The sequence below is a fragment of the Antedon mediterranea genome, chromosome 9 (genome assembly GCF_964355755.1).
Source record: "Antedon mediterranea chromosome 9, ecAntMedi1.1, whole genome shotgun sequence".
NCBI classification, from domain to species: domain Eukaryota; kingdom Metazoa; phylum Echinodermata; class Crinoidea; order Comatulida; family Antedonidae; genus Antedon; species Antedon mediterranea.
In genome coordinates this window covers 12245180-12271323 of record NC_092678.1, presented here as the reverse complement: position 1 = coordinate 12271323, position 26144 = coordinate 12245180, and the positions used below count along the sequence as shown (strand labels likewise).

At 32.5% G+C, this 26144-nt stretch overlaps 1 protein-coding gene across 1 annotated transcript; it reads right to left on the bottom strand.

Moving 5' to 3' along the window:
* Positions 1–13819: 13819 nt before the first annotated feature.
* On the bottom strand, positions 13820–22086 carry LOC140058169 (plexin-B-like). Its single transcript, XM_072103728.1, has 9 exons — positions 21037–22086; positions 20369–20587; positions 19844–19972; positions 19227–19342; positions 18880–18997; positions 16850–17006; positions 15628–15724; positions 14269–14383; positions 13820–13966 (listed from the first exon to the last, which is right to left on the bottom strand). Exons 1-9 carry the CDS (start codon positions 22084–22086, stop codon positions 13820–13822), a joined length of 2148 nt encoding a protein of 715 aa, XP_071959829.1.
* Between the last annotated feature and the right edge of the window lie 4058 nt (positions 22087–26144).

Sequence of the window (26144 nt, the reverse complement as noted above, 5' to 3'; positions counted from 1 at the left end):
CATTAACACAAGATACTCTAATATCTATTTAAAAAATCTATAATGAACATATTATCAGAACCGTAACCTAGCACATAAACCATTAATCTATATTATTACTAAACCTTTTAATTGAAATCTAATTTCTAACATTTAATAAACCATCTATGGCACTATGTATGCAATAGCATGACATTTATTGATATTATTATGAATGGAAACCATTTAAAACCAACTTTTTTTTTAATTTTGATGGCTAAGCGAATGCATTTGTTATGTCAATTTTATAAAAATGTCCATTTAAAATTAGCTTTGATTTAGATCAACGTCATCATATGGATGGAATCGACGTAAATCTAATAAACTTGTTAAAATCTCATTCACGTTGGGTTTTTTAATTCATCTAAACAAAATGTGTTACTATTCACATTTAGTGACTAAAATAACTGCTAAAATGCTTACAGTGTATTGTGAACATGTGATATTTGAGTTTGTTTCATCAACTGTTGCTGGAATCCTGACGGTTTGTGCTTCAATTTGCAACTCACATTCATAGTTGTTTACCTACAATAAACAGAGACAAACAAATGAAAACTTCTAATTTTAGGTAGGTGTATGTTGGTGTTTTTGATAGTGGTTTTGAATTGAATTATCCTGCCTAATTCATCACTTTACAACATTCTATATTAACACTCTACTCCATTTCTTGTGGGAATTGATCCATAGTTGTTTACCTACAATAAACAGAGACAAACAAATGAAAACTTCTAATTTTAGGTAGGTGTATGTTGGTGTTTTTGATAGAGGTTTTGAATTGAATTATCCTGCCTAATTCATCACTTCACAAAATTCTATATTAACACTACTCCATTTCTTGTGGGAATTGATCCCTTAACTTTACAGTAGACTAAAATCTCACACAAATATCTCACTACTACGCTTCAAGTTTCTTGAATATTTTTTATAAACCACATTGTTTTATAAAAGAACACACACAGGAAGAATGTTTCAATGACCTAGTCTTTCACTGGGTAAACATTTTTTCCATTAACATTTCGAATGGAATAACATTATTGGTCAGTTTAAATCATGCAGTACAAGTCTTTCCATGACTGTAGTGTTTGTTTTATTTTATAAATTTAGGTAAATTGCCAAGGATAATAATAAGCATAAACCATAATTCATTCACGATCCTTCGTTAAGGTGGCAATCCTGTTCACAAGACAAACATACACAAGCTGCTCTACATAAACAAAGTCTTATTACAAGTCTTTGGAGTAGAGTTCTAAAATATGTCAGGACTTGAACCCAGGAACCTTGGATTGATAGCCAAGCATCATAACCACCATGCCACAACTCCACTCAGTAAAACTCAAAGAGTTAAAAAAAAGTATATTTGTGGAGAGTGAATTAATTCTCAATCAACGTGAATGAATATAAAGATCAGTTTATTTTAGTGTCATGGAGAAAATAAATAATGAATATCTTCATGAAATTATTAACTTTAATTATTTAGAGAGGAACAAATTAGATTCTATGAACATCTGTATTCAAATAAAATTCTAACAGAAAATGAAATAAATAAATATTTACGAAATACTACAGTTAAAAAACTATCGGAAAAAGATAAAATAGAATGTGAGGGAATATTAACAGAAGGAGAGAACTAACAAAAGCAATATCTAACATGAAGTTGAATAAAAGTCCGAGTTCTGATGGACTACGTGTCGAATTCTATCGTCATTTTTGGGAATATCTAAAAGATATTTTGTGTAATTCTTTAAATTACAGTTACAACAATAATAGTTTAAGTAACTCACAGAGGTTAGGTGTAATAAATCTTTATTTAAGAGTGGAAAGAGAGTGTGTCTCGAAAACTGGAGACCAATTACATTTCTAAATGTAGATTTACAAAATAATGGCACATGCTCTTTCAAACAGACTAAAAAAGTATTAGGGTCAATTATCAGTAATGATCAAAAAGGATATATTAAAGGGAGATTTGGAGGAGAAAATATTAGAGTAGTTGAAGATGTGTTGTCTTATACGAAAGAAAAGCAAATACCAGTAGCCATGATTTTTCTTGACTTTGCTAAGGCATTTGACTCAAACAGTTTTAATATGAAATGTGGAGTACGTCAAGGTTGCCCATTGTCTGCACTATTATTTACCTCCGCCAAGGAGGTATATGTAATCGGTAGCGTGTGTTTCTTACTTGGCCAAATTGAAAATTGGCCAAGTATGTTGATCTGTTTGGTTTGTGTGTGTGTTTGTTACTTGGCCAAATTGAAAATTGGCCAAGTATGTTGATTTGTTTGTTTGTTTGTGTGTTTGTTTGTCATCACTCTAGCGCTCACAGTTTTGATTCGAATGACTCCAAATTACTACCAGACATGTCACCTTGTGCAAGGACGACACTGCCCAATTTTGGTTAAAATCCGGACCACGGTTCCAATTCTGGACCACTTTTAAAAATTATTTTCAGACCTGCTAGTGTTAAAAGATAGGACAGAATTTTCAAAAGCCGGTGAGCAGTCTTAAATTAACAAGTAAACTTAAATTGCATTTTCTCGGGAACTACTTGTCCAAAAAACTTCATTTTTGTACAAGAGGCAAGAGTTATAATTTGTGATTTATAATTTTAAAACTGAATTAGATTTAATATAGAGGTTTTTTGATGCGAGTAGTTTACAAAACCTATTTCTTTTCAAATTCACCCGTGTGTTTTTCGCGTTGCTGTTCTATTGTTAGCCGACTGAAGGTATTGTTCGTTGAAAGGCTGGTTACATAACCTGTACACCAAACTCGTATACACATGATTGAAGTGAAATTAGCCTAAATCACACAGCATAAGACACACACTTTTGGTGAAAATTGGGTCAATGTCAGGAGGCCAATTTTGATTTGGCCAAGTATCGCGCTATGCGCGAAGGCTAGTTTGTTACTTGGCAAAAAAGAATTTTGCCAAGTATAGTATTCACTTTGTTTGTATGTATGTTTGTATGTTTGTATGTTTGTTTGTTTGTTTGTTAGCACGATAGCGCCTACAGTTTTCAAGTTATCGTTCTGAATTTTTGGGTGTAGATAGGTATATATTGTCAGACCATGCCTATTGAAAATCAACAAAATTGGTTTATTAATAACTTCACAAATAACAAAAATGATATTATTTTCAGACCGGCTAGTGTTAAAAGATAGGAGACAATTTTCAAAAGCCGGCGAGCAGTCTTAAAGTAACAAGTGTACTGAAATTGCATTTTCTCGAGAACTACTTGTCCAAAAAACATCATTTTTGTACAAGAGGCAAGAGTTATAAATTGTGCTTTTTAGTTTTAAAACAACAGTTGATTCAGTGTACCAGCTTTTTTATACGAGTAGTTTAAAAAAACCTATTTCTTTTCAAATTCACCCGTTTGTTTTTGGCGTTGCTGTTCTATTGTTATTCAAATTAAACTATTGTAAGTTGATAAGTAGTTTTGTTAGCACCAGCGTGTGTCCTTCCTTATTTCATCAGGTATATACTTACAGAACATGCCTATTGATTTTCAGGTAAATTGATATATTACTACATGGGTTAAGGCAGAGGCGCGGCAAATCGGTACAGCTTCAAGACACTCCTCGATCATTATTCTGGTCAATCTTGATTTTAGATAGGTCATTGCTGCAATGCCGGAGTTGTTTGTATCAAAAACTTATTTAAACAAATTATTAACCCCAGCAGGATTTCAACAATGTAAAGCTAATACCTAAAGCAAAAAAAATGTATCTTTCAACATGCTCCGAGTCAGTTGATATATTTTGCCAAGTATTTCACTCAGTTTCTGAGTGCTTTCATTTGTTTGTTTGTTTGTTAGCATGATAGCGCCTACAGTTTTCAAGTTATCGTTCTACATTTTTGGGTGTAGATAGGTATATACCTTCAGACCATGCCTATTGAAAATCAACAAAATTGGTTTATTAATAACTTCACAAATAATAAAAATGATATTATTGTCAGTCCGGCTAGTGTTAAAAGATAGGAGACAATTTTGAAAAGCCGGCGAGCAGTCTTAAAGTAACAAGTGTACTGAAATTACATTTTCTCGACAACTACTTGTCTAAAAAAACTCATTTTTGGACAAGAGGCAAGAGTTATAAATTGTGATTTGTAATTTTCAAAACATAATTTGATTTAATGTACAAGTTTATTGATACGAGTAGTTTTAAAAAACCTATTTCTTTTCAAATTCACCCGTTTGTTTTTGGCGTTGCTGTTCTATTGTTATTCAAATTAAACTATTGTAAGTTGATAAGTAGTTTTGTTAGCACCAGCGTGTGTCCTTCCTTATTTCATCAGGTATATACTTACAGAACATGCCTATTGATTTTCAGGTAAATTGATATATTACTACATGGGTTAAGGCAGAGGCGCCGCAAATCGGTACAGCTTCAAGACACTCCTCGACCATTATTCTGGTCAAACTTGATTTTAGAAAGGTCATTGTTGCAATGCCGGAATTGTTTGCATTAAAAATTATTTAAACAAATTATTAACCTTATCAGTATTTTAACCATGTAAAGATAATACCTAAAGCAAAAATTGTATCTTTCAACATGCTCCCAGTCAGTGGATATATTTTGCCAAGTACTTCACTCTGAGTGCTTTCATTTGTTTGTTTGTTTGTTAGCAGGATTACTCAAAAAGTAATTACAAGATCTTTACCAAAATGAATATACAGATAGATATGTGGTCAAGGACCATTCCATTAAATTTTGGGAACATTGTCCCAATTCTGGACCACTTTTTAGTATACTTTTCAGACCTGCTAGTGTTAAAAGATAGGACAGAATTTTTCAAAAGCCGGCGAGCAGTCTTAAAGTAACAAGTATACTGAAATTGCATTTTCTCGAGAACTACTTAATATATATAACTTTATTCACAATCTCAGATAATACAAAGTACATGCAAAATTAATTGAGGTTGTGAACGGGGTTAAGCTGTAAGCTAATGCTTTAGACGCAAAGCCCCTTAAAACGAGAAAAAAAAACAAACAAAACAAAACAAACAAAATTGAAATTGAAATAGATAAATAATTAAATAAATAGATAAAAACTGTATAATGTACCATATTAATTGTAACGATAAAATACTAACAATGGAAATAATGCAGTGATAATAACAAATCAAATGTCGAGAGAAAATGAATTAACCAGTAGCTTAAAAATAAAGATAACTGGTGACAAACATATCATGAATTTTATGTTTGAACATACCAATACTGGTTGACATTTTAATGTCATTGGGTAGTGAGTTCCACACATTAGTGCCTCTGTATGTGACACTTTGTTGGCCCAATAGGGTCCTTTTGAAAGCAGTGCTTAAATTGTCTTTAGCCCTTGTCTCATAATTATGTTTGGAATTGTTTGTAGCAAAGAAAGAGTCAAAAGTAATAGGCAACTTCTTATGATGAAACTTAAACATGAGTATCGCAACACTTTTTTGGTACAGCTCAGATAATTTTAATGTTTTTGTGCGGGCAAAGAGTGGTAGAGAAGGATGATGAAAAGGAACGTTGCAAACATTTCTAAGTGCTTTCTTTTGTAAAATATAAAGACGATTTAAAATAGTTTGATTAGTAGATCCCCATAGTGTTATGGCATATGTTAGGTTAGGTAATATGAGAGAGTTGTATATTTTTAATAGGATTTCGTATGGGAGTACGCATTTTATTTTATTCATGGTGCCTATAGCTGTTGAAACTTTCTTTGCGATTGAATTTATATGATATGCAAATGATAATTTCTCATCTAGATGAACACCAAGAAACTTTGTTTGATTTACTCGTTCTATAATATCAGTATTAATTAGCAAAGTTAGATTTGACGTGTCAATTTTTACATTTCTACTAGTAAATACAATATAATTCGTTTTTTTGGTGTTCACAGTTAATCTATTTGCAATAAACCAGTTAGAAAGACATGCCATTTCATAGTTTAAAATATCGAATGCTCTTGTAATATCATTGTGTTGCAGGAACACATTAGTGTCATCTGCATACATAATAACGTTTGTGTTTCTACAGGCAAATGGCATATCATTTATAAAAATCAGGAATAGTAAGGGTCCAAGAATGGACCCCTGTGGAACACCGTACTTAATGTATTTGGTTTCTGATTTTTTACCTTCTACGTTTACAAATTGTTTTCTAGTTGATAAGTAACTCTTAAACCAATCTAAAACGACACCTCTGATACCGTAATGTCTCATCTTCTGTAATAAAATGTGATGATCCATTGAATCGAACGCTTTTGATAAATCTAAAAATATTCCTATCATAAAGCATTTTTGTTCGATTGCAGAGGTAATTTTTTCAAATGTATCTAATAATGCGTGAATAGTAGAATGTTGTTGTCGGAAACCATATTGTGATTTATTAAGTACATTGTTCTTATTTAGGAATGAAATAGTTTGATTGCTAACAACCCGTTCATAAACCTTCGAAAGACATGGCAGTATAGATATGGGACGGTAATTGTTAATTTCTGATTTATCTCCGTTCTTGAAGATAGGTATTGTTTTTGCAATTTTAAGTTCGTCCGGAAAACAACCGGTGGCGAGTGATATGTTGATCAAATGAGTAATCGGTCGTTTAAGATAGTTTGAGTATGGTTTTAGATATAGTGCTCCAATGTCATCGTGCCCAGGTGTTTTATTAGTTTCCAAATTTTCGAGGAGAGTTTTAATTTCATCCTCAGTAACAGGTCTTAGAAACATAGAATTAACATAGTTTCCTGTTAAATACGAAGATGATTCTGTTATTTGTGGTTCTTGTGAGATTCGTTTTGCCAACGTTTCTCCAATGCTTGTGAAATAAGTATTAAACGCATTTGCTTTTTCTGAGGGGGTGTTAAATTGCTTAAAGTCATGATTTATTGTTGGTGGTAGTTGTCGTGTTTTTGTCCTTCCCATTATAGTGTTAATCGTTTTCCATGTCTTTTTGGTATTACTTTTATTATTTTCAAATTGAGTAAAGTAGTATTCTTCTTTTCGTTTCTTAATAAGTGCTGTAAGTTTGTTTCTGTATTTAGTATATTTCAGTTTATTTGAGGGAGTGGGATTTTTTCTGTATGAACTATACAACCTGCCCTTAGTTGTTATTGACTTTGCTATGGCCTCGGTGATCCATGGAGATCGATCTTTATTTGCTTTTGCCTTAATTTTTTTCAAAGGAAAGTTTTTATCAATTAAATGTTTGAAGTTGTGAGCAAATGTTGAATATGCAATGTTTGCATCTTCTGTTCTTAGGACAGGTTGCCAGTTTTCAATTGCCAAGTCTTCCTTAAAGGATTCGACTTGCTGGTGGAAATAAGTGCGTTTTAAAATAAATGACTGTTTTGTATTTTTTTTACGATTCTCAGATTTTGTGATTGCAAATATAGGATAATGATCTGATATATCTGTGTAAATAATTCCAGTATTGATATTGTGATTATTTGTAGAATTACTATATATATTATCAATAATAGAAGATGTATTTTCTGTTACACGAGTCGGTTTATTAATCAGGGGCAAGAAAGAATTGGAAACAGTGGCGTCCACATGACATTGAACATTACAGTTTGAATGGTATAGGTTAAGGTCGAGATTAAAGTCGCCCATAAGGTATGAGTGCGTCTTTTCTTTGGTAATTATATTCATAACTTCTGTAAATTGATTATTAAATATACTGATTTTAGATTCAGGTGGTCTATAAATGACCCCAGCTGAAATATATTTCCCGTCAATTATTATATCTATGAATAAGGATTCAGCTTCAGTAATTAATTTAGATAAATCATCTCGTGGTTTGTAACACAAATTGTCAGAAATATATAGAGCTACGCCTCCGCCCCGTCTACCCGTACGATTACGATTTACAAGCACATAGTTCGGCAAGTTAAAAAATGAAACTTCATCATTATCGCTCAACCATGTCTCTTGAAGGGCAATGACAGAGAACTTATAATTAAGTGAGTCAATAAATTGTGAGAACTGGTCAAACTTGTTGACGATACTACGACAGTTAAGTGACAGAAAAGAAACATCATCTGATATGTTTGAAATTTGTCTAAATTCTTCAACATGGTAGTATTTAGATTCATTATACTTAAGATAGGGATTGAGATCTTCATCATCATCATCAGTAGTATTGCTTAAAAAAGGTAACATTAATAAAAAGAAAAAGAAAAAAATAAAAAATAAATAAATAAATATATATATATAGTTTAAAAAAAATAAATAAATAAAATAAATAAGTTTAATTAAAAAATATTACTATATACTGTAACAGATGTTTATACAGTAGAGTAATAAGATAACTATCTAGGCCTATCTAGTGTATCCGTCATGTTTACGTCAATGAGAAACTCAAAGACATAACATAAATAATAATACACAGTACGTCGGTACATTATATAGTTATAATACAGATGTATTATATAAAATATAAAAAAAAAAAAGAAGCAGCAATATAAACATACCGGTACTATTTCAGCCATTTTCTAGATAGTACGTACAATTAACTAGACAATCACATGTTCGTTATAGACTGGAACATACTCTCACCTGTATCCCAATGTGTCTTGGATTAGGTTACTTTAGTAATTGATTAGCTGGTTTGTTTACATACAGTGGTAGTATGGCAGCAATATGTGTTTGACATGGGACATTCTCTCATCTGTATGCAAATGATTGTTACTTAATTGTGGCGTAATAGTAGGTGAGAACAATAACACGTTTGACAGGAGACACCCTTTCATATGCAAATGTAATTGATTGTTTACATACATCGTAGTTTTTACGAAGACTTTGTTGACAAAAAACAAAAGTCGTATGAACGGCTTATGAGTGGAGTTTTCCGTTAATATAGAGGTTCCCGTTTCTAAACACTGGTCGTTTCCTTTCTCCGTATGCTTTTGCCATTATTTCTCTGAGATTACGTTTCTTTTTAAGGTCAGTTTCTGGTAAGTCCTCTAGTACGAAGATCCCCTTATTTTTCAACACATGACCTGTTTTGGCTTGCATCAGTACTTGGTAGCGTTGCGGTCGAAACAGGAATTTAGCGATAATATGTCTAGGTGCTCCGGTCGGTGAAGTACGGGGTTTGCCTGTACGGTGGGCATTTTCGACTGTAATGTTCGGTAGTTTCAGATCGTTCTTTATAATTTCATTAATTTTCTCAATTGGAATTTCATCTATACTTTCTTTAATTCCACCGAATCTCAAATTAAAACTTCTAGTGTATCTCTCAAGTTTAAGGATTTGATTTTGAAGTAATGTGACGTTGTTCCGGTCGGCGTCCATTGATGTCTTAACCGCTTCAATGTCCGTACAAAATGATACGATTTTCTTCTCTATCTCTACGATTGAATCACTGGTAAATGCGATCGATTTTTCTAGTTCCGTTTGTTTATGTTCGATCTTGTCAATTCGTTTAAGTAAGGCCTCTTGATTTAAAATGATCGAGTTTAGCTTACCCTTGATGATGGTTTGAAATGTTCGAAGTTCCCGCCTCAGCATACCCACTTCTGTTGCTTCGGTTCCGTCAGGGTCCCCGCATTCAGAGTCAAGAGTTGATGATTCTGGGGCTAGTAGAACTCGATCTTTTTCTTTATCTTTTTTGTTATTTCTTCTTTCTCGGCTCATGTTGACGTGCAGTTGTATTCACCGTTTATATATATATATTCAAATGTGAGTTGGTTTTTTAATAGATGGCTGTATTTTAAGTATCATTATTGACGGATCAGATAGCCGATGTGTGTGTCTGTTACGAGCTCATCATCAATTCCTTGTCCAAAAAACTTAATTTTTGTACAAGAGGCAAGAGTTATAATTTGTGATTTGTAATTTTAAAACATAATTTGATTTAATGTTCACATTTTTTGATGCCAGTAGTTTAAAAAACCTATTTTATTTTCAAATTCACTCGTTTGATTTTCGCGTTGCTGTTCTATTGTTAGTCAACTGAAGCTATTGTTAATTGAAAGGCTTGTTACATAACCATTACACCAAACTCGCATACACATGCTTGTAGTGAAATTAGCCTAAATCACAAACAGCATTAAGACACACACAAATATATATATTTTTTTTTTTTACCGGAGAAATCTTATGTAGGAGAATTTTACAGTAGGCGGAGGTATGCACTCTTGCAGTGGCTTTCTAGTTTACTGTTGTAGTCGAGGTAATGGCAATAAATATAAGGAATAATCCATTGTGTAAGGGAATTGAATTACCCGAGAATAAAGATATTGATAATATTGTGAAAATAGCTCAGCTCGCTGATGACACTGTGATTGTTACAACAGGTGAAAATAGCTTAAAATATTTTTTCACTGAAATCAATGCATTTTGTAATAATAATTTCAGGGTTGAAGCTAAATAAATGAAAATGTAAAGGAATCTAGATTGGATCAATTCAGAATAACCTAGCAACCCCTTGTGGTATCACTTGGACGAAAGAGCCAGTGAAATTCCTCGGAATTTATGTAGGCTATAAAAAAGGTATTTGTGAAAAAAAAACTGGGATGATAATGATTATGGATTTAGAACATACTTTAAGGCTATGGGAAAAACGACACCTTACCTTCTTTGGAAAATGATAATAATTGAAAGCCTAGCAATTTCAAAATTAATATACAATGCTAGTATTATCAATGTACCAAAACATATATTTCCAATGGTAGAGAAGATATTGTATAGATTCCTATGGTGAAATAAAAAAGAAAAGATTAAGAGGAAAACACTTATAAACAAGGCCAACAGCCATTAAGTCACGTGCTACAATGCATAGTGATACCGGACCGACAGACAGACCGACAGACCGACAGACCGACAGACCGACAGACAGACAGACCGACCGACCGACCGACATAGTGAACTATACTGACCGAAATTACTGAACATGTTTAAAAATGTTGAAATGTTTAAAAACATTTATATTTTTTTAATTTACACGTGCGTAGCCTGTCACTTTTGACGTGCTCGTATAACGTAATTTCGAGTTGAAAAGTAAGTCAAGAAAACAGAAATCGGGCAAAAAGAGTGCGCAATAACATTTAACGCGCAGTGCGCGCGCAAAAATCTGCGCACTCATGGCAATTTTGTAAACGCTTAAAATTGCCTGAAACGTACTCTTATTTCATCGAAAATAAATTTTGAAAATGTTAAGCGCGCGTACGCATGCGTTACATGCGCTACGCACGTAATTGTATTGCCATATGATGATTTATGCCCTGAAATTTATGAGTACCAAATTTTATTTAATTGTGATTCATGGTTCTGAAGATATGATTACAAACGTGATTTCGTTAAATCGTGCGTAGACCGCGTAATTTTTTATTGCGCACCGTGAAAACATAACCACATTGATTCCTGGCCATAAGAAATATACTGTGAAAAATTGACCTAGCTAGATTAAACTGATATCAAGATAAGGTCAGAAAGCGATAAAACGCATAGTGATACCGGACCGACAGACAGACAGACAGACCGACAGACAGACCGACAGACAGACAGACAGACAGACAGACAGACAGACCGACCAACCGACCGACATAGTGAACTATAGAGTCACGTCCACGCAACTAATAAAATAGAAGAAGGAGGGGTTAATATGATTGATTTTTTTGTAGTTGTGAACTCGTTAAAGCTAAACTGGGTTAAGAGACTACTAAAGCCGATTTTCCACTAGGCGAATTTGTTCGCGCGAATCGAAGGCGTCAGCTAGTACGCATGCGTAGAGAAGGATTTCGAAAATATAAACATGAATACGCACGCGTACAAGCTGGCGCTTTCGATTCGCGCGAACAAATTCACCTAGTGGAAATTCGGCTTTAGCCCAGACCCAGGCAATTGGAAATGTATTCCAAAATATTACATGTACCCTATAGAATGTACATTAGAGATAAGTAAGCTTAATTTTGAAGAGCATAAACAATTACAAATTATGCCTGAATTTTATTTAAATATGATTAATGCAATTGTGAAAATAAATAATATTGAAATGTTAGATCCTCAAAATGTACAGAAAATTAAATCTCAAACCTTGTGGGAAAATAAACATATACTGTCAGACGGAGAGTATTTATACTTCAAAGATTGGTTAAAGTCGGGCTATAAAACAATTGGTGACATTTTGTTCAATAACACAATTGTAAGTCTTAAAGATTTAATTCCCACGTTATTAGTAAAGCATAATGGGATAATAGAATACTCATGAATGCTATTCCTATTGAATGGAAGGAAGTATTGGCACGACATAGAATAGAGAAAGAACAAGTTAATGTTGATATTAAAAATGAATTATTCAAATCAAATGTTAAAACAGGTTTTTATGATACGTTTATAATTGAATTAAAGACAGTGCCAATCTCCCAGGTAAAATGGGAAACAGAGTTTTTAAATAAGATTATGGTATGGAACAAAATATTGAATAATAAAGTCAAAGATATGAAACATAATGGTAAAAGTTGCGCAATTCAATTTTAAACTTTTACATCGCATACTTGTTTGTAATAAAAGATTACATATTTGGAAATTGTCTAAAACTAATATTTGCGATAGATGTAAGAATGTGATAGAAAACGAAGAACATATGTTACTTAAGTGTAAAGTGATTAAGCCAGTTTGGAGAAAATTCAATAATCTTATTATTGAATGCTTTCCTAATGAAACTCCAATACATTGGTTTGATATAGTTACTGATTCCAAAGATAAACTTGTAAAATGAACTAACATCTATCTTTACGTTTTGTATCTACAAATCCCGCATAAGTCTTTGTTTATTAGATAACATTATGGGTAACGAATCAAAAAGTATCTTGAATATGTTTAAGTTTGAATTAAAAAATCTTATAGAAAATGAATACGCATGTAATCAGTATAAATCAGTTATAAAATGGAATGATGTTAAAATTAAATTATTAGAATTTATAAAATAAGAAAAATATAAAACTAGTACAAGCTGTAGTGTATATATTATATAAACATTCATATGATGGAAAATTAAAACTGTACTAATAGCTATAAAGTTATGTAAGAATGTAATAAATCAATTGAATTAAGTTTAGGCGGAACACATAATTGTAACACGTACATCTGCTATGATAATATTCTATATATGAAATAATGCTAAACATAAGGTCATACCTATAATAAAGCCATATATTATAAAACTAACAAACCTAGGCCTATACTAAAACTAATACATGCTAGAAATAAATGTATTAGGGTAAAACATAGACTGAAACACACGGTCAAACATATAAGTAAACAAACAAATGTAAATGGGCAACATAGTAAGAACAGAACTTTAACGTTTTGAAATAGTGGAATGAAACAAATGTTATACAAGGCCAAAACATAAAAGGTAGCATATAATGTGTGTATAATAACTATATTAAACTGATTCGTAAATGTAAATAGGTCTATTAATGTGTGTATGGGTGTATATATTGTAATGGATGTAATATAAGGTCAAAAGAAAAAAGGAAACATACAAATTGTGAGTACTGATTTAAAATATAATAAAAGAAACAGCTAATTTTTAATACATTTCTTAATATAAAGTAAATTTAAATGATAAATAGTCGTACTTTTACTATAACTTGCAATAAACATAAAATGTACATTTTTAAAGCATACTTTTACTCCATCGATTTTATGTAGGCCTACATGTATAGATATAGTGCCTTTTTAACTACTATATTGAATTTTATTGTTTTATATTTTTACGAAAATGTATGTATGTTATATAATATATATTTGTAAAAGGAATGAATAAATGTGGGTGACCCCCACGAAAGAGAAAAAAAAAAAACTTTAAATATTTACCTTTGTTGCATTTGGTACATTTTTAATTGGTATTATGACTTCTTTCCGTATATTTGCATGAATAAGTTCCTCATTTGGTTGATAAATTTGTGGACATGACCCTTGACCTTGAAACCCATTTGGTGGTGATGCTGCCTACATATTTAAACAATAGCTTATAAGTGATATTATAACAATACTGCCATTAAACATTTTGAATTCAATAATTACAAAAAATAGTTATTTGTCTGTTTGTTCTTCACACTGATAACAGTAGAAGATCAAATGTAAACTGTTACTGAACCGTGGTAGCAAACATTACTACAACAATTTGCACCTTACCAAGCCCTTCCAAAAACAATTAGCCAAAACCATGTTGTCTCGAAAAGTGCTTATTTGAGCAATACAAGTTCCATTTGATTATACAGCACAAAAAAAAGAAAACAAGTATTACTTACATTTCCATTCAAAATAATGTTGTCGTCTGCTGTGCAGAATGTTGATGCATTATGGGTACATTTGTTGTCATAGACACACCAATCACAAGTAAAACTTGAAACACATTCAGAACAACTACAGTATTGAGAATAAAATCAAAACAATATTGTTAAAAGTAAAACACCATGTATTTATTTTGCACTACAAATGTGCCAATCATTATCTTATGTAATATAACCGTTTGACACGCATGCCACCGATATAAAGATGTTTTTATTCTAATAAAGATAATAATTATATCGAATAGTTCATCATTTTTCCACTCCTCAGGGGACATAAAACGTAAAACGATGGGCATTATTGTTTAACACCCTTACAAAAGGAACACCTAGGGTCTCAAAATCGCTGAATTAACATAATGATCTATTGTATTTATTTAACAATTCTGAGCACAAATGTATTTTGTAGATTGTAGAGGTAATGGCCTGACCAGTGCCAATGCATCACAGTTTGATGAAGTTTATATTCTTCTCAATTTTAAGAGTCCAATTCATTCAGTTTCACATATTTGTTTTTCAACAAACAAATAATAGATAAGGTTTACAGTTCTGGTTTCAGTGACAGCAAACACAAATAAGAGAAGCTGACAAGTTTAATTAAGAATTTTCTAGATTTTCTAGAAATGTTGGACCAACCCAAGAGCCTGATTGATAGTATTTTAATTTTCAAAAAATAATTACAAATTATAAGAATAAAGATGATTAAAAATAGTATGTCATTGCCTTACAAACTCAAGTCGATTAAGGGGACTTTCTTTTATTTGATTATAAATAGGGCCTAATGTAATACAAATAAACTAAACACAACCCAGAACTGACGAGTTGATAGTTCCTTGTGGCAAAACTGTCTTAAAACTAAGTTTTATTGGTTAACTTCAATGAGATATTGTATATCTGATTTCAAATACGGAAGAATAAAGAATGATAATTAAGTGTTGACATATTATGGTTTTAAATATTTGACTCTGTTTATTAATTCCCTCACAGCTATCAATATTTGTTATGTTCACAATCCAAAATATATTTGAAATTTAAGGAACCAATCTCGTATGCTTTGTACAGTACCATCTATATATTATAAAATTACAACTGTCCCATTACAACAATATTATCAATATTGTATTATTTATTTCCTATACTTACAGATTACAGTTTATGTACATTATATCCTGGTACAGTAGAAACTAAATAAACATTAATTTTCTTAAAATAATGTGTCACAAATTTGATAGTTAAAGTAGTGAAATTTAAAATATTTTTAAAATGTTTATTTATTACACATGCTTATAAAAAAATTCAGTCAGAACAATCAGTACTTACGACGTAATGGCACTGCAGTCAAAGAATGTGAATTCAGTGGAAACAAAATCAACATCAGTTACGGATGAGTGAACTGATAAAATAACATCTACAAAGGCTGTAAACAAATTATTTAAAGGTTAGCTACTGTGTAGGCCTATGCCTTAATTACCTCCGCCAAGGAGGTTATGTTTTCACCCCTGTATGTTTGTGTGTGTGTTTGTGTGTTTGTGTGTTTGTGTGTTTGTGTGTGTGTCTGTGAACAGCCTGGAGGCCACAGTTTTTATCCGATTCTAACCAAATTTGGACACAATGATCTATGGCCAAAAAGCTCGGACGAGTTCGAATTTGAGGGGGAAAGGTCATAGGTCAAGGTCACAACTAACAAAAAACTATTTTACTGCCTAGAGACCACAGTTTTGATCCGATTCTCACCAAACTTAGCCACAATGATCAATGACACATCATATAATTGTGGTTAAATTTTGAAGGGTCAGGGTCAAAGATCAAGGTCCACAAAAAAAAAAAAAATAATAATAAAAAAAAAAACCCTCAGTGGGACTTGAACCAGCGATCTCAACTGTGAGAGGCTGGACACATAACCATTACACCACACTGTCATCCACAACTTTGTAGTGTGCAGTTAACATATTTACACTTAGAACTAATAAAAAAAAATGTAAAAAAAATATATTCAGGGGGAATTTTATGTAGGGGAATTTTACAGTAGGCGGAGGTTTGTACTCTCGGAGTACCCTCTAGTTTCAAATGCATTTCATGGATAAATACAAAATAATTGAAAATTAAATACAAAAATCTCTACAAAAAACCTCAATGCAATATTTAATTACTTTCTTTTCCAGAGGGAGATAGGTTTAAATACTTGGTGCAAATGACTTCCAAAAAATGTGATGTGCCCATATATGGAGACAATGATGTGATATCACTACCATATTTGTTTTGTTAATCTAGTTTGATAGTGTAGACATAGCTTAAGATATCACTAGGTTGAAACAAGGGTCACTTTGGGGGATCCCCTTTGTTGATAATGTAGAGTAGTGAGTGCATGATACTTCATAGTGTGTACAAAAACCTATTTCCTTATGAGCTATTAAATAGTATACACTTCCTACGGAGAAGAATGCATACCATGTGTGAAATACCAGCCACTGCTGCTACAGTTACATTAAATAAAGAACAATAAAACAGAAAGTAAAGCATATTAGCATAATGTTTAACTCACCTTGCCTGGTTGGTATTTGTGGCACATGTGATAAAGGCGGTGAATTACAAGTCAATGTTTCTCCATTTTTTATTGCAGATGATTGAAAGTCACCAAATTTACAATTATAATTTTGGTTGATGTTTAAAGGAGGAAGTTGCTCAACAGTTAGAGAAATCTATGAATAAAAACATTTAAGCTATCTGTTTATTGGAGTTGCATACATATTAAAACTTGTTATTAAATAACTGTTCCCTTTGTGAACAAGCATCACAAGCCAGATGTACTGTAATATAGTGTTGTGTTGAGGTACTAAGACTCTTACTCGCTTAACTGTCGTAACACATATATTGTTTATTCAGTATAATACTTGATACGATAATAATGATACAGCTAACTAACTGACTAAGGATAAGGAACGGAGGATCAGTGATACTGTCGGTGAGATGTGAAGTGTGTAGGTCTGCTTCTGGAGAAGTGGCTGTGAGGTGTGTGCTCCGTGAGGTGGCTGTAAGGTGTGTGCTCCGTGAGGTAGCTGTAAGGTGTGTCTGGGCTCTTCTGAAACTTGGGGGTATCTTGGCTTCGGTTCATTTGCATATGTCACTACGTCATCTGTGAGGGTAACGATTGGTCCTAAGTTGGTCCAGGGGTGTTTAAGTGGGAGTGATTGATCTTATCTGGGGAGGTTACAATGATGAATTGGCCCTGTCGAATCTCTGCTAAAAACTGTCAATATCTAATTGTTTTACGATGGGAACAGTCACAAAGTTAAGCTAAGTGTTTTCTTTAGGGATTCTATTATAAACTAAATGGTCATTAAAACATCTGGTCAAGTTTGTGAACTTATTTGAATTCTGATACAAAGGTCAATTTCTTAATTATAAAAGTATATCATTATATTACAGTACACTCGATCTTCAGCCAGTTTTGAGTCTACAATGGTCGAACATGTGCTAATTTGAGAATATGCATGGTTTGCTTAGTAGTGCTTAAGTTCGATCGTTAGCGTTAGTGGTACGGCGGAACAGCACTTGTTCAAGCAGAAGGTACCGATCTTTATCGTTTCAAATTAATTAATTAAATATCAGTATATCACCGGTCGGTTTAGAATTAATGTTATATATATAAAAGTATCTCTTCGGAGATCCCGCATTGTGAATAAAAATACTGAAAGATAAGGGCGTATCAATTTGATCTCTGGTGCGCGTGCGTACAACTGAGGGACTAGTACTGTTCCACCGTACCACGCCGAGAATGTTAAAGAGTCGCTATCCAATCGAGTTTGAACAATACCATGAAAGCCCCAGTGGTCTAATGGTTAGGACAGCTGCATATCAAGCAGACGGTCCGAGTTCGAGTCCGGTTGGGGCGACTTTTTCTCATTCTCACAGATTTCCTCATCTTTATCGTTTCAAATTAATTAATTAAATTTCAGTATATCACCGGGCGGTTTAGAATTAATGTTCTTTGCCTGATGTGTTACGTTTATATATATAAAAGTATCTCTTCGGAGATCCCGCCTCGTGAATAAAAATACTGAAAGATGAGGGCGTATCAATTTTATCTCTGCTGAGCGTGCGTACAACTGAGGGACTAGTGCTGTCCAATCGAGTTTGAACAATACCATGAAAGCCCCAGTGGTCTAATAGTTAGGACAGCTGCATATCAAGCAGACGGTCCGAGTTCTAGTCTCGGTTGGGGAGACTTTTTCTCATTCTAACAGATTTCCTCATCTTTATCATTTCAAATTAATTGATTAAATTTCAGTATATCACCGGGCGGTTTAGGATTAATGTTCTTTGCCTGATATGTTTATATATATACATACATATAAATCAAAGAGCTGCATAGGCAGGACGTAGAAAAAAATCAAGATCAAATATGTTAAAACTGCACTCAATATAAGTTTATTTGTACGACATGTTTCGGGCAAAGGTGAAAAGAATTGTAACAAAGGATAACATTATACATACAAACATACATACGCAAACGCACCAAAGTAAATACATACATACATTCATACATATAATAAATTGTTCTTCACAACTCACGTTGATATTTTCAAATTTTTTAGCAATAAAAGGTGGTTCAACACTTCTAATCTCTACGCATTGGGTACTGTTGCTTGGCAACCAGGGAGACTGTTGGCATTCTTTAAATCTGGTACATCTAAAAACAAAAAAGACAAGCGTATAGTTCCATCAGCACTAGAACATTTAATATTAGCTTAGCTTATAGACTGTACAGTAAACTAATTTCTAACATTAATTTTCATAATTTATCATTTTGGAAAAATATCAGAAAAGCTATAAAAAAATTATCTAAATAATTTGTAAAATGCATTAGTAAAAGACTTTTAGCCCATGATACAAGTTAAAATAATATTTTGGAATTTTACTTTTTGTATAATGTACACCATCCACAATAAGGATCTGCATCTAGTTGACTTAGTCTACTAATACACTCATCACATGTGATAAACTGACTGCAGTTTGCAACTTGTAACTTGATCAACTAATAAAAGGCAATGTGATAATTATAAAAAAATAAAAAAATATTATGAAACATAATCAACAACTAAAACAATAAAAAGTACAAGAAACTTTAAAACTTAAATTTACCATTACAATGTTCTTAGGATACAATTGAATGATAATTGTAAAGGATAATGAAAACATTATAAACGGATTAAAAATCTGAAGAGGTTTAAATTGAATTTTTAAAAATGCCTTCTATAGGGCTAAAAACATTATGCAACAAGTATTTTTAAAATTAAGATGGGCAGATACACAGAACTTATTACGTATTACGGAATGAACTTCAAGAATGACCAATTAGAAAAATGAGATGGCACTATTTGCTGGAAAATCTTGGATGGGATGAGATCTGCACAGGACAAGAAAGATAGGTTCAGCTGGGAGAGGATTTTGTCCTACAGTGGACTGACAATGGCTGGAATTATGCTGATGATGATGATAGTCTTTATAACAAAAGAAATATAAAACAATTACTTACCTTTTTAGCTGTGAGTGCTATTATATAATCAGATGTTTCATCTATAAAAGTGTCTGATCTGACCTCTTGACCTGTATCTATGGTAACAGTTTCATACACTCTACATGAGGTTTTGTTGGTTAACTCGGCCTTAAAAATTGGAAGAAAACATAACATGTAATCAATTTAAGACATAGTTCATTCAAACATATTTCTACATATTAAGCAGTGTTAAAACTAGCCAAAATTAGTAACAGAGTGCTAGTTTAGTAGAACAACCTGTGTATTAATGTTGCTGACAAATATGTCATGTCTCTGTACCTTATCTTACTCATTATCACCAGTCTTGTTGCTGACAAATATGTCATGTCTCTGTACCTTATCTTACTCATTATCACCAGTCTTGTTGCTGACAAATATGTCATGTCTCTGTACCTTATCTTACTCATTATCACCAGTCTTTCAGGTTTTTCTAAATTGATAATAAATTCATATAGTAGTTTTTATAAAAACCATTGTAAACTACAATACTAATTTCATACTAACCTTACTAAGTTGTCCATTATCTGTTCCTATAAATACTATTGTTCGATTCTCTTCAATTGCTGTAGTAACTGATGTTAGTATTTTATCATTAACTGTTAGCAACGCCTCTGATACTGCTGCTTCTGTGTAGGTACCTTGGGAATAAACTCTGCGCAAATCCTTACCATCATTTGGGGGACACATCAATTCCTCAACTTCCTCAGCAGGCAAACTAAGCATCTTTGTTATAACAAGTATTAGTATTTACAGTTGATAAAACCACATTTTTGTTATTATTCCAGCGTTTGTAAAGTTAAAACTTTACAGAAGCTGGAATAATAAAACATAAATTAAAACTCCTAATACAACTGTAGCAAAAATAACATAATTCAGTCAGTTATTTCTATAGTCACATTGCTACCATCACCGTGTACTGTAAAGTAAATTGTTTAATGGCCTTAATTTAATAAGCAGAAAACTTCATGAAGACAACACATATTTTGGAACAAACAAATTTAGAACCACAATTTTGCCAAAAACAAACAAATTATAGTATTATGATTATGATACTGGTCCATAATTAACTATGAACTCAATGTAATTTCCTGAATGGTAAATTAGACTTTGAAAAGTTTATCAATAATACTGATAATTTACAGTAATTGAAAAACAAATAAAAAATGTCCTACATGTTTGGAACAATCAGCTTCTTCAGTATAGTCTAGTCTATGAACATCATTAACGAAGGTTAAACATCCATTTAAAGCTTTGAAGAATGCATCTTCAATATCATTCCACTTGTAAATACACAATGCAGATTGTCCAGTTGCAACTCCACTTCCATCACCTTTAGCAAATACTCCATACAAGACATTATCTCCAGCTTGTAGGCCTAGTGAAGTAGCTAACTCAGATCCTACAGGACCAACAGACATGGCTTGTACCAAGTTGTAATCAACATTATTAAAAACACATCGAATGTAGGTCTCAGAAAATGTGTCAAAAGAGTTTTCTTGACAAACACGACTCAGTCGCGAATGAAAGTAATCAGTATCATTAGGTCTAAATGCAACAAAGTAAATGTATCCTTCATAATCAAATGCTGTTTTAGCATGTATAGGTTTATTGTAAGATGGTGTGATAGCATTAAAAGCAGGGCTGGTGAGTCCAAATAGTACATCAGTATCAAGACGTCTTCTAGCATTAACATACATGTAGGAATACTCTAATGGATCCAATGATGTATGTCCAGATGACACGTATAAAACATTCCGTTTGATAATATAACCTGAACTACGTGTATCATCATCCAACACACCAGGTGCAATGATTCCAACTGCAGACAGTTCACTTGCTATTCCATCAACTAAATTACTTCCATCTAAAGTTAAATCCACAAGAGATCTTCTTTCACATCTTCCGTTGTTTCCTCCCCCACACGTGATCAATCTATCATGATCATAATCAATTTCTAATATCTTATTGATATTATTGCAATCACCTGATGAACATGAAATACTATAAATAATAGTAAAATCCTCTGACAGTCTGTACAGTGAGTTGTAGGTTCCTATGTAGATATCTCTTGTTGTACTATGGATTTTGACATGGTACAGATCTTCATTTTCACGAGGTTTAAATTCAAGTAACACATCATTGTTTGATGCTTGGATGGCTACCAGAAATGTTGAAGAATATAGCAGAAATGCAAAAATGTTTAAGAATGTTGGCAAACTCATATTTAAAGATGAGAGAACGTCATTACCTTATGAAAGAAAATGTTTAAAATAACTGTAAAAAATAGTATACGAGAATAAATACAACGAATCTGTTGCTTAGCTCCCGGCTTAGCTATTTTGCTAACCATGTTATATTATTAAACAGATATCACTTTTCATTCTTTCTTTCATATAGAGTCCAAAGAGCATGGCACACTATGACCAAATTGTTGCTGTAAGTTTAGACCTAAAGTAGGCTATCATTTCGTTTATTTCGTAAATGAAGTACAAATACCTAACAGTGAATAACAGTGTAGATTATACAATGTAGACGACTCCTTTTGTATCATGGATTTTGATGCTATACACATTTTCATTATTTTGACTGGGTTTAAATTGATGAAGTAGGTTGTTGACAGATTGGAAATTTCGTTAAAATTATTATAGAACATACAATAACAAACACATTGTTGAATAAGTCATGTTCGTACTAGACTTTGCATACCTTGAATTTAAACAGACATGAAAGTAGCAAAATATACTCATTGTACTGTCATTGTTTACTAGCAATAATAAGTGTTCGCTTGCCTTGTGTAGCGTCGAGAATGTTACTCAAGTGACAAAATGTATGGTTTTAATAACTGGTCAATGTATCATGTTGTTTTTGTAGTAGGCCTATAATACTGGTGGTCAAACTTTTCATCACTAGATAGGATGACCGGCTACCAAGTATGACATATCAAACAATGTATTGATTATTGTAAAACTTTAATAAGGTCATAATTTACTTAATTTGCTTCTGAATATGTTTGAAGTGTTCTTGTTCATCTGATGAGCATATGTTTAAATACTATAAGGCATGGTAACGATCTCAAATAAATAAATAAATAAACATACATTTTCTTGATGAATAAAACAAGCGAATTTAACTTCATTCTAGAACTATAACCATTTATTTCTGTTTATTTTGTAATAAAAATATTAATTCAAATCAAATAAAATGAGTTCGTGATCATTAAAGAACAATAACATCGTTGTGTTGACACGATAATAGTGCTCTTAAGCTCTGTCTACACTATCAAACTAGTTTGACAAAAAGAGTGTGATGTGCCCAAATATGGTAGTGATATTACAAAGATACAAGACAATATAATACAAAATAAAGGTAGGCATACTCACAATTGAGACAGCAAATGAGTTTTGTTTACGTTAAATGTAAGCAAACACGTAAGCTGCAGTTCGTGGGTATTGAAATAAAATTTCAATACGCTTTGTTGATTATTACAAGTACTTTTTTATAAACTCATTGGAGCAAGACCAACTGAATTTACTATTTGAATATTATAAACCAAACTAGATTACTTCCTTATAAAAATATTAATATGTAGCAATTATGTGTGTGGATTCGCTATAAAACATCATTAAAATGTGTTGACGGATCAACATTTTCATTCTAAAATTTCCGTTTTCCAACAGTAGAAAGCAAAACAGGCTGCACTATTTATTTCTAACACTTCCAAGAAGATCGAGTAATGAACATTTGTGGAGTTGAAAATAAAACATTTTAAAGCTATAGTGTTAAAATGAGAAAAAAACTTAAAATATTTTCTAATAATAATTTTGAAGAAAGATGCGATATGCCTGAATGCCATCACATGACACAATAAAATAAAAAACTTTTGTATATATGTTCACATCACATTGTTTTTGTCACATAAAGTTTTATAGTGTAGACAGAGCTTGAGTTTAAAATGGTCTTTCATTTTAATGTTGATAAAATGGATCATGGCTTGCATCAATAAGTTTACTTAGTCAATACCTATAGGCCCTAAGTGCTTTAAAGTTTAGAATAGGCGTGGCCTATTACAAATCAATTCTTTTTGTCTTATAAAATAAACTTCTTCATCTAAGATTTAATAATAAAAAAATTATAAAATATATTTAAAAAGGTATAAAAAAGGTTATGTGATTTTAAAAACTGTCTAAAGCAACTGAATAACTTTGATAAGCACATTGGATCAAATAGCTGAATTGCTTTTGATTGGTTTTAATTCTGAAGATCGGTAAACGTATGATGCTGCCCTCTCTATTATAAACCAAAACAAACTATTTATAAAATGTGATTGTTGCGCGACGACGAGGAGGAAGAGAGAAAGGATGGAATCGGACTCACTTTTGGTTACTTGTTATAGGGCCTACTGTAGGCTAGCCTAAGGCTACAGCAATAATTTGGATTTCGTGTGAAAACTCTTGGATGAACAAAACTGGGCTAAAAGTAAATTCTATTTTTTTTTTCAAACTCTAAGAATCGTATTCCTAGGCCTACCCTACTTACTTCTACTACTAGGCTAGGCCTAGCCCTACTAGCTAGGGGCTAGGGGCCTACCTAGGCCTAGCCTACCTAAGGCTACTAGACTAGGCCTGGAGCTAGGCCTACTACTAACCTAGCTAAGACCTTCACTTAGCCTAGCGGCTAGCCTATGGCTATGCCACTTGATGGCTATTTATTTAATGTTGAGCACGAAAATTCCATGTGTTTGGCGCATCGCGTTTGAAATCGGTCTTGTTTGAAATCGGTCGCGCTATTTTGTATGGAGCGAGATGCATGCTAGCGGGATATACATTTTCTTCATTTATATAGATTTAACGTTATGTCTAAAGATACGGTACCGTATCCATACTTTTAAAAACTAAAGGTACGGTAATTATAGAGGGCGCTATGTAATGGCTTAGGTCCATCTCGGCCGCCGACAACCTCGGCCGCCGGTTACAGAACGCGATATTGTATGGAGCGCCAAAAGTGCCTGTTATGATAGTGTAATTTTGAAGACGTGGAATTACAGTCGAAGCGGCCACCAACCAAAGCGGCCGCTAGTTCAATAACGGTAATCTGTATGGAACGCCGTGTGCGCTTTGATTGTCGTTGTTTTGTAATCTTAGATAATATTAATACCGTACGTAAATTATTAATGCAATACTGTAGAAAGATTCGATAGTATGTAAATGAGATACAGTATAAAGATTCGGCAATACCGTACGTAAATTATTAATGCAAAACTGTATAAAGATTCAGGGGTATCACAAATAATGTTTTTTTTTTAAGTTAGCCAGCTTTAGATATAAAATAAATCGAATAGGCCTAGTAAAATATAATCGATATTGATTGATATCACTACTACTAATTTATTAATCTGAAAAATTTAGAAAAAAAGCATTTATTAAAACAATAATTAAAAGCTAATTAATAATTTAGAATACGTGCGTATGCGCTGCATTAAATTTTAATTACTCACCATACAAGCATCGGTGGCGCGCCATACAATTCGGCTTTTTAATCCGGCGGCCGAGATTGTCGGCGGCCGAGATGGATCTAACCCTATGTAATGTGGATGTGGATCAAATAGGTTATTGCATCGGTTTCCTGCAAGCCAGCTGTGTAGCCTAGTGGGCATGTGATGAGGCTTTGGCTTATAAAGGGTCGGGAGTTCGATACTCTTCTTGACGTCTTTTTTTAATTTTTTTTTTTAGTTTTTAATTTAAGAGAGATTGTTTAGAGGGTTAGGTTTTTAATATTTAGGAAGGAGTTTAATATTTAGGAACGAGTTTAATATTTAGGAACGAGTTTTATATTTAGGAACGAGTTTTATATTTACACGAGTTTTAGGAATGCAATTTTACCGTACTTTTAGAAAACGGAAGCGCCCTCTATATTTACCGTATCTTTAGTTTTTAAAAGCATGGATACGGTACCGTATCTTTAGCAACGGCGTAGATTTAATTGATATTTTTTAGGAACTCGATTATTTATGTGGAAATTTTTTATTTAGTAAATATTTTTTGTCAATCATTTAATTTTTTTTATTTCACAGGTCTCAGAGAAGGACTTTGTCTTTCCAAAATGGCCATTTCTAAACACGTTTAAATATTATATTAGGCATATAATAATCTACCTCTAATATATGTACTGTAATTAATATAATAGTATCCCTATTTTAAGTCTAAAAAGGTCCAATCTGGGAAAAAATTAGAAACAAGTGTTTCTCAACTGATTTGAGTTATATAGGTTCTATATATCCACC

What these genes read in the sequence shown, in the direction of transcription:
- LOC140058169 (XM_072103728.1), bottom strand. Translation starts at nt 22,086, where the DNA reads ATGAGTTTGCCAACATTCTTAAACATTTTTGCATTTCTGCTATATTCT. An exon ending in AAGCTGATTGTTCCAAACAT is followed by an intron (nt 20,588 to 21,036) that starts GTAGGACATTTT and finishes GTTATAACAAAG; the next exon opens with ATGCTTAGTTTGCCTGCTGA. An exon ending in ATAATGGACAACTTAGTAAG is followed by an intron (nt 19,973 to 20,368) that starts GTTAGTATGAAA and finishes CCAATTTTTAAG; the next exon opens with GCCGAGTTAACCAACAAAAC.